Source organism: Thamnophis elegans, chromosome 7 (assembly GCF_009769535.1).
Source record: "Thamnophis elegans isolate rThaEle1 chromosome 7, rThaEle1.pri, whole genome shotgun sequence".
Taxonomy (NCBI): domain Eukaryota; kingdom Metazoa; phylum Chordata; class Lepidosauria; order Squamata; family Colubridae; genus Thamnophis; species Thamnophis elegans.
The window spans coordinates 48,308,761-48,318,369 of NC_045547.1; the positions used below are offsets into that span (position 1 = coordinate 48,308,761).

A 9,609-nucleotide genomic window follows, 5' to 3' on the forward strand; every position below is an offset into this window, starting at 1 on the left:
CAACATATTGCATCACAAATAAAACATTTCCAAAAAGCAATAACATTTCTTGTAATAAACATTTCCTGAAAACAATAAATCAAAAAACATTCCCTAAAAACAATTAAAAAACATTTCCTGGAAACAATACATTAAAAAAACAACATTCCCTAAAGACAATTTAAAAAAAAAACATTTCCTGAAAATAATAAATAAAAAAACATCCTCTAAAAACAATTAAAAAAACATTTCCTGAAAAAAATAACAATAAAATATCCTTTAAAAAAACATTAAAAGCATAAAAAAAAACCAGTCACTTACCAGTAGGCAGAATCAGCTGCTCTTCGATGTGATGTGTGCAGGCAAAAGGCAGGTGACCAGGCAGATAAACTGGACTGGAGGAACACAGGGACAACCTAGTCAGCTACGCCCACCTGGCATGGAGCCGAGGCAGCTTAGCCAGCCAACCAAGGCTGGGGACTGGGGGGGGGGGGGCAGCAAGAAAGACCTCAGCCGAGTGACCTTCGGCTTTGCGGTCTACAGTGTTCATAGAAATTTGTTCATTTTTTTTCAAACTATAGTCCAGCCCACAACAGTCTGAGAGACCATTATTCTGCTTTAATTCACCATTAGAGGCTGGGTGTGTGTGTATGTGTGTTGATTCTCACCTTCTTCCACCTGCCTCCAATGTCTCTCAATGCCCATCTTGGGGGTTTTAGTTGCAGTCTTAATTGGTGCAGTTATCAGTGTGATTTATTGTGTGGTCATCTGAAACATATGATCAGGAGTTATTTTGAAGGAAATCCTGTTTGTTTTATTCTTTTTTTAATTGCCTATTTTAAGGAACCTTAAGCTGTTGTTGTAATAAAGTTAGGTAAGTGGCAAGAAAGTTTGTGCTCTTTCTTCCCTTTGGGGGGGGGGACATAAGTAAATAGATTCCTTGGGTTGAGCAAGTACAGCAAGGACAAAGGCAAAATGGACTGCTAAATTGGCCATGACCACCCAGTCACATGACCACCTAGCCACGCCATGCCTCCCCGCAGCCGGTCTACCCCCCACAACAGTGTGAGGGACTGTGGATCGGCTCCTTGTTCAAAAAGTCTGAGGACCCCATATATAGATAATGAACAGAGTGGAAGAGAATGGGACTACACCATGCAAAGGCTGTGGAGAGAAGGAAGAATTCCTCTTTTAAAGTTGAGAATTTAGAGCTCTTAGATTGAGCATTTTATCTATCTTAGCTTCTTGTTTTCTTTGGAAAATTTATCAGCTACTTTTCCTTAATTTTTCAGCTACACTAAGTTTAGAAATATTTTATTTAAAACAATAAATAAAAACCCAGACATTCAGACGAGTTACTACTCTCTCAATATCATACCTACATTTTGCTATTTTGTTGTTATGTTATAGTTTAGATATGTTCACCTTCTCTCTGAATCTGCAATGCATTTGCCTCTACTGGTTCCATAATTTTGTAATTCCATATTATAAGGAATTATTTGGATTCAGTATATTTCCCTGTATGTTTTGTGTAGTATCTGATTCTTTAAACATGCTTCTCTGCCTTTTATACAAAAGTCATAAGATTTCACACTGCCTTCACATCCAGCATCAAGTAGAATAAGTTTGTGTTGGCCACCTCTCAACTTTTCAATTAATATATGTGGGATTCAAAAGAATATGGGTCTGGAAATGACTTTTTCCCAGAATATAGCAAGTTTCAGATATTATTTATGGGCTTTTTGGCTGCACGGGTGTGTTTGTGTGTGTGTGTGTGTGTGTGTGTGTGTGTGTGTGAGAGAGAGAGAGAGAGAGAGAGAGAGAGAGAGAAAGGGAGAGAGAGAGAGAAACCCTTCTACCGGGACCTCAGTTGATTGAAATAATGATTGAAATGGTTCACCATTGTAGCTTTTAATTAAAAAGTATGCAGAAAATAAAAAGTTACGGTTAAGAAAAATAGTAATTAAAAACGGTTCTAAGGATTTTGAATTGGCAACTTTCCATTTATAAGGCAAATATGGTAGCTATTGTGGTATTATAATAGTCATAATAATAATGGCTCTGAAAGATAACAGAAAGAAAACAGTATGAGAGTTTTTTCCTGTTTTTAAAAGAAATCTGCTTATTATCTCTACTTGTTAATGCATTTTGATGCTTTAATTTTGAATGTATCTAATCTTATCTAATCTAAACTAATCTAGGTTTTCTTATATCAATTTAGAAACAAGTTGGCATGAGGAATAACTTAAACTATACATGCAAATATGGCCTAAGTGAAGCTATGTTTATGTTGGTACTGAAATATACATAATGTTACATTCAAGATTTGAAAAACATAAGCTTCCATTTTAATTGAAAACTACATTAAAAAAAAATCATGGGTTCAGAAGTGAAGAGATCCTATTAAAATATTTAGAATGTATATCTTAAAATATTTTCCAGACACATCTTTGGGAATTCCATGAGTGATACTGTATAAAACATTTTTAGGCTCATATTTATATTGATAATTTTTGCCCTATTCCAAAGAGTATTTTAAGGCTGTAATCTGTCAGTATACAAATATTATCTCTATGGGCGTTATTCATATTAAATGCGATAATTTAAAAAAATCACATTTAATAATAATACCAAAAGAGCTAACACATTTACAATTGAAACTATTTTTAAATTAGATAGTCTTTTTTAAATGGAAGTACAAAATGCCATGGAATTAAAGCAGTCACAGCACTAAATCCTAAAACGTCTTTGGAATAGCAGTTTTCAAAAGCAAGGAAAACTCATTTTCAAACAGTGTGGTTACATAATTACAGCTTTTAAAGAGTGGTAGGGATTGGAGAAAAATACAGGAATACCAGGAGGAGCCTGCTGATCAAAATGGGAAATGTGCATGCCAAAAATTCAGAAGAATCAGCCTATCAGCCTGACACTAATATATCAAACTATCAGTCTGATATGAATACCTAGGAAGAGTCTGGAAAAAATAATCAAGCAATGAATCTATGAACACCTTTACGCAAACAAAGTCATAACCAAAGGCCAACATTGGTTTGTCAAAAATAGATCATACTAGACAAATCTCATTACATTCTTTGACAAAGTGACAAAATTACTTTGAAATGCTGTGAATATAATGTACTTGGACTTCAGTAAGGCATTTAATAAAATAGACTACAACCTATTACTTGATGAGATAGAAAAATATGGGTTAGCCAACATCATCACCAAATGAAATTGTAACTGGCTGACCAACTACTCTCAACCTGGTTGAGTTGGTTGAATACTGCATCCACTTTTGGTTACCATGAGGTAAAAAAAATGTTGACTCTTTAGAAAGAGTACAGAAAAGAACAACAAAGATGATTAGGAAACTGGAGGCTAAAACCGGAGGCTAAAAATATAAAGGGCTGGCACAAAGAAGAGAAGGTAACTTATTCTCCAAAGCCCTTGAAGGCAGGACAAGAAGCAGTGGATTGAAACTAATCAAGGAGAGAAGCAACCTAGAATTAAGGAATTTTTTTCCTGTTAATTAGAACAATTAATCAATGAAACAACTTGTCTCCAGAAGTTGTGGGTGCTCCAACACTAGAAGTTTTTAAGAAGAGATATTTGGACAACCATTTGTCTGAAATGATAGGGTTTCCTGCTTCAGCAGAGTGTTGGACTAGAAGACCTCCAAAGTCCCTTCCAACTCTGTTATTCTGTTACATATTATTCTTACATTATTATGAAATATACGGTTTGATCGTATCATTCAGGATATGCTTCAGCACATTTTTCCTTGCATGTTACAAACAAAACTAAAAGACACTCATGCATTCATGCAATCTGAGATCTTTAATCAAGAGATGACATCACAAGACAACAGACTGGTGCCCATACCCCACAACCAGGGCACATACATAGTATATGGAATAAAGGGTATTCCATAAATAAATAAATTCCAACTGTATATTAAGAGCAAACTATCACCTTACAACCAATAAATGCAATAAATAAATCATCAGAACATTGGGAAACTGTAGAATTTTGAGTTTAATAATTAAATATATATGTATTCCATAAAAAACATCAAGTATCTAAAGATTTAATTTTGATAAAAAATTAAAAGATAAATATAGCTGTAATAAGATTAATCTTAGATAATGTTATAAATTTTAAATAATTTAACATTTTAAACTGATAAATACTAATAAATAAATGTTATATATTAAAAGGTTGTCTTAAAATAAGATAGATTATCATCCTCGGAAATTTGGTATATGTCTCTTCTGCTTTCTTGGATTTTGTCCTCTACTTCTCCTTAGTCTTTTAATTTCTTCAACGTTCACTTGAGACAAGACATGATACATTTCAGCTACTGCCTTCCGTTGGATTTTCACATCATTCATCTATTTCAAATTTAAAATAGTAATACATTAACAATAGCTGAATATTATGAGAATAAAGCAATGTACTGTATATGCTATGTACAGTATATTTATTAAATAAAAATTGTGGTAAGTAATAATAGTATGTGTGCTAGAAACAGTGAAAGGAATAAACATTTTTTTCCTGCTAGGAAGACCTTTCAAACTCCAATGCCCTAATCCAATAATGTAGAATTGGAAATTTGCAATATCAGGCCCTATAATTCTTGAAGATTCACTTCAGCCTGTTGTGAATGTGATCACTGAAAATTAATAGCATGATTTTCTACCAAGTTCAGGTGACTAGCATATTAAAGCTATGATGTATAACTTTTACACCAAAAACAGTGATATGCCCAAATGCCTCCTTAAAAACAGAAAATCTGGAAAAAAATAGATCTTGCTCACATGAATGTTTTCCAAATATCATAGATAATGCACTCAATGTCTCTTAAAGCCCCTCAAAATAACCCAGTAATTGTGGTTTTCTGTAAGGAACAAGAAACTACTACATTATTTTGATCCCCTCCTGCTATAATAATAGGAGTGGCGAATGCATTGTTTTGATCAACGTTTCTCAATCGTGGCATTGCTGGCTAGGGAATTCTGGAAGTTGAAGTCTACACATCTTAAAGCTGCCAAAGTTGGGAGTCTGACCTATACTGTTGAACTGCAATCCACAACACTCTCATCTTATATGACCTATTATGTATGACCTATAACTGGGAGAACCCCTATTCTGTTTCTGTAAGAGAATACAGAGACAACGTCGAAAAAGAATTGCAAGAGAGATTATGTTTGTCAGTCCTAAACAGAGAAGTGGTGGTGAATTAGAGACTCCAAATAACCTTACATGGGTACCGTTTGGGAGCAGGGAGAAACTTTGACAGGTTTTCACGACTTTGTTATTATATCCTGCTATATTAAAGCAGTTCCCGTAGTCTTATGGTGTCTGCTTCCTGGCCTGGCCTTGAAGGGTTTCCATTAATTTTGAAAGCTTGACTGAGTTTTCTCTGCCCCTTTTACAGTATACCAAAGAGAACCCAAGCAGGATAATTCTTACAATGCAGAATCTTGCAAGGGTTCTGTGCTTTCCTTTCTGTACATATTCCTTCTGTTTTATACTTCAGCAAATCATGGGGGAGCCAATCTGAGTCAGTCTAATTTTCTTATACTTTTCCACCATGGTTTTTGTTGTTGTTGTTGTTGTTGTTGTTGTTGTTGTTTGCATTGGCTGTCTTTCTAACAACCCCTGGATGATTTTTCCATTGCCATTTTATGGAGAAATGGTGGGCCACATTAAGAAATCAACACTATGTAGACAACACTACTTCTTTTATAAAGTTATATTGTTAGAATCCTGCAATTCTGAAATGTACCTCCCCACTCCTTCCTTTGTATGAACTAAGCCAAGGGGCTTATCTGAGACATTTACTCATATTGTATTCCTGCCCTGGGGTCAGGTTTCTTTTATCAAACTATTGCTTGACCGAGGCTCTTCCTTCTGTTCCTCAAGGACAGTCCCTATTCTCTCTGCATCCTAAAGTTTCTTTCTCATCCCTTCCTCTTCGTCAGATCTAAGCAGGTGCTTGTGCACTTGCTCTCACATTTCTTCTTCAAGGTTATTTCAGTACTCCTCCACAGTAAAGGTGTTTTCCAATAAGAAATGATCTACATTCATTTGTCTTGCCTCCCATCAGCCTAACAAGCATTGCCGGAGTCTGGGAAATGGATGTACATGAGGAAATCTTTGTATTTCACAGTTAATGCATTGAGGCCTGAAGTTGTCTTTGCTATTTAATAATTGTTTGTCAGATAACTTCAATCTCAGATAAGCCCCTTAATTCAAACAAAGGAGGGAGCGAGGAGGCACTTCAGACTTGCAGGATTCTAATATTATAACTTTACAATAGAAGTGTTGATCTACATAATGTTGATTTCTTAGTTTTCTTTTAATTTTATCCTATATTATAAAGCAAAAGAAATTGTTGAAACTTACCGGAAGATTTGCCACCTCAATAATATCATTTGCTTTCTTCAAACTTTCACTGAATTGTGTTTTATATTGTTCAAGGGCTTCTATTAACTCTCTGAGATGCCCTGGAGTTTGAGTTTTGGTTTTATTTTTCAACATGTCGCTGTACATGGAAATCATCTGTGCAAGTAAAATCTTTTTTTCATTGGCCTGCCAGAAAATCAGAAAAAATAAATATATTGGTGACATTTCTCCAGTTACAGAGATTTGAACAATTCAAATAAAAGGTGTCCAGCTTTTGGGGTGTTTTTTTCCCATTTTACCAGAAGTATCCTCACACTGTAACTGATATCTTTGGTAAAACTCAATGTCAAAACAATGGCTACCGGTAGTTGTTTCTGAAATCAAAGTGACTTCTTAGAGTATGTCCTGATGTATCTCCAAAATCGTGTCAGTGTGGTTGATAAAGTTCCATCCTTGACATATAAGTTGTATATAAAAAAATGTGAGCATTGTATAATTTAACAAAGCTGACAATATATTCCATGTTTTTATGTGTAGGGAAAATCTTCTATTGCCAAGTGTTTTGGAGTAATTGATATTTCATCTCAGGATTAGAGATAAAATATGTGTCCCCCCTCCACCAAACAAATGGAAGAAATTACCTCTGTCCATAGTCCACTCGAAAATCTACGTGTGAAAATAGATCCATTATCAGCTATGTCAGACTCACTGGTGTTCTGAAATGCAAGATACAAATAGCTCAATCCGCAATATAACATAATTAATTGTGAAAACTCTAGTTCAAATCCAAACTATGTATAGGACATTTTTAAAAACTACAGTAATAAATTCAGCTTAGAAAATGAAAGAAATGTTTTAGAACTAAGCACATGTTTGTCAACTTTGTTGTCTTCCTTTTAAATTAGAGGCAGGAAGAAATCATGGAATGATGTTTACTTCCCAAGCACAGCATATCAGTATAAGCAAAATAATGTATCATACCATATGCAGCTGTTTTAGTTTGTATTCCATAAGCATTACTAATGCTAAATTACTATATTGTTATTATTTAAAAATAGCAAAAAGTAGTAAATAGTAAGCATTAGACTCAGCAATTACATTCCATTGGTTCTCTTTCCATGAAAACTTATTTTCCAAGAATCAGAGAAGAAAATGCAGCACTAATTAATTCAATCTAGTTAAACAAAATTTACAGCTATAGCTACTTTGACAACACAAAGAAGGAGAAAGCCTTAAAATGCTAGTAGTACTGTAACATTAAATGAAGAATAGAGCTTAACCACTTCTTCTGCACTGAAATATGGTATTATTTTTAACATTAAAAAATTAAGATAAGTAGGTTGCATTTTCATCTGTGGAGTCAGTAAGTACTTTCATGAAAATATCCCTTCAGAGGTACCACTACTGTGTAATTACTGTATGTAATTGGTGATACATCCTCAGCCAAATTTTAACACCAAAACCTGCTTTGGGTAAAGATATCAATTTGTTGAGAATGACATGAATGAACTGACAAGCTCAACACTTAAACTTTCATTTTCAAGGATCTTCTATAATTATAAATAAAAAACAAGAAAATTGTTTGGCACTTTTTGAATGAAAGCTTTGGGAAAAATACATTTGCATGAGGATGTTTAACTTGTCATAGAACTATGAGAAGGCATTAGCCAACTTATATGTTCTAGTGTTAGTCAATGAAAAAGTTCTAGAGGTTGCTCATTCAAAATGAAATACCTCCGATTATGTAATTGAACAAGTAGACAATTCTACCCATTCTTCTGAAATAGTCAAATTCTAACTGAACGCCTAGAAAAAAAATCATACATACGATTTATAACTTTGTCAGATGAATAAACAGTGATGTATATGTGAATGAGTAGTTATAATTGCTAAACCTTTTGTCAACAGAATCAGTAGCAAAAGCAAGTTCTAAATAATTGACCAAAAACTCAAAGAACTAAAATGTAATGTTTTCAAATTATTAAAAGTCTATATCAAGCCACATTATATTAAAGTTGGTAGTTGCACCAAATTATAGCTGTAGCTATGCTAGTATTCAACCAAAAGGAGAAAACAGACACTTAAAAGAAAGTTTGAAAGCATACTTACAAAATCTTTCTCTAGCTTCAGAATAGAATCTTTGATATGTTCAAAAATTGAACCAGTATTGGCATCAGAACAGGTACTCATTAGAATGAAAAAGAGACAAATCCTCCAAGCCATTATATCTAACCTAAGTAGAAAAACTACTTCGCTGCAGATCTGGAAACTAGAATCAGAGTAGTGTATCTACCAGTAACTTGACTGTCTACTTGCAAGTCTGATCTTCACCTCTCTGGGTGGTGATATATATACTCGATCACTGAACATTTTCAACCAAGCAGAATTACGTGTTTTAACACAACTCAGGAAATGGTATTAGAGAAGAGGTGTTTTGGTTTTTATTAGTAGGCCTGGTGTGGGATTTCACCATATGAGAGTTTCCTTTAAATGACAAGGCTCTTCTTGTATTGAATGTTACTTATCCAGCAATCAACTCTATAAGGATCCTTCGAAAGCATGACTACATCAGCAAAAGGCAGAAGAAAATTTCCCTTTCAAGCCCCATGGTCACCTCTTGAAAGAAAACCCCTTAGACTGTAACCTGATTTAGCATCTGTGTGGGGAAGGTACATGACAGGAAATTGGAATATGAGGAATAATGTTCAAAGAATGCATTTTAATCACTCAGATATACAAAGAAATCAACATCATGTCATTAATTGGTCAGTTTGATACATGCAGGGTATGTTATTTACTTATATAAACCCTTATCTTTAAAAGGAAAATACCAGAAGGATAAAGCCCCTTTTCCATAAATAATGTAATAATTATAGATATTGATAGGTTCATACCCTATTTACCATATATTTTTTATAAAATGAAGAAATAAGGACATGGTTGACATTTGGTTCTGTTAAGTCCTATAACAACCCTCCTGGAAACTGACCCAATGTAATTCCATAGCAAGTTTGTGCAATGTTGCTTTTCAGTGATGGGTAAGAGAAATAATGTGTCATTGTGCATTACTAATAACAATAACAACAACAACAACAACAAAAGAATTTAGCCAATACATTGGTATGCAGTTTGGAATTGACAAATGTGCAACAATGGCAACCAAAGCAGGCAAGGAAGATGATGGAATAGAACTTGAGAATGAAGAAATGATAAAGGCAGTAA

General features: G+C 34.2%; 1 protein-coding gene across 1 annotated transcript; it reads right to left on the reverse strand.

Annotated features, from left to right (window-relative positions):
- Window positions 1-4,220: 4,220 nt before the first annotated feature.
- On the reverse strand, window positions 4,221-8,610 carry IFNG (interferon gamma). The gene is made up of 4 exons (XM_032220649.1): window positions 8,497-8,610; window positions 7,029-7,103; window positions 6,388-6,573; window positions 4,221-4,370 (listed from the first exon to the last, which is right to left on the reverse strand). Exons 1-4 carry the CDS (start codon window positions 8,608-8,610, stop codon window positions 4,221-4,223), a joined length of 525 nt encoding a protein of 174 aa, XP_032076540.1.
- Between the last annotated feature and the right edge of the window lie 999 nt (window positions 8,611-9,609).

Coding starts and splice junctions, on each gene's coding strand:
- IFNG (XM_032220649.1), bottom strand. CDS start 8,610: ATGGCTTGGAGGATTTGTCTCTTTTTCATTCTAATGAGTACCTGTTCT. Junction 6,574..7,028: donor CGAGTGGACTATGGACAGAG/GTAATTTCTTCC, acceptor ATTTTCTGGCAG/GCCAATGAAAAAAAGATTTT. Junction 4,371..6,387: donor TTGAGGTGGCAAATCTTCCG/GTAAGTTTCAAC, acceptor AATTTGAAATAG/ATGAATGATGTGAAAATCCA.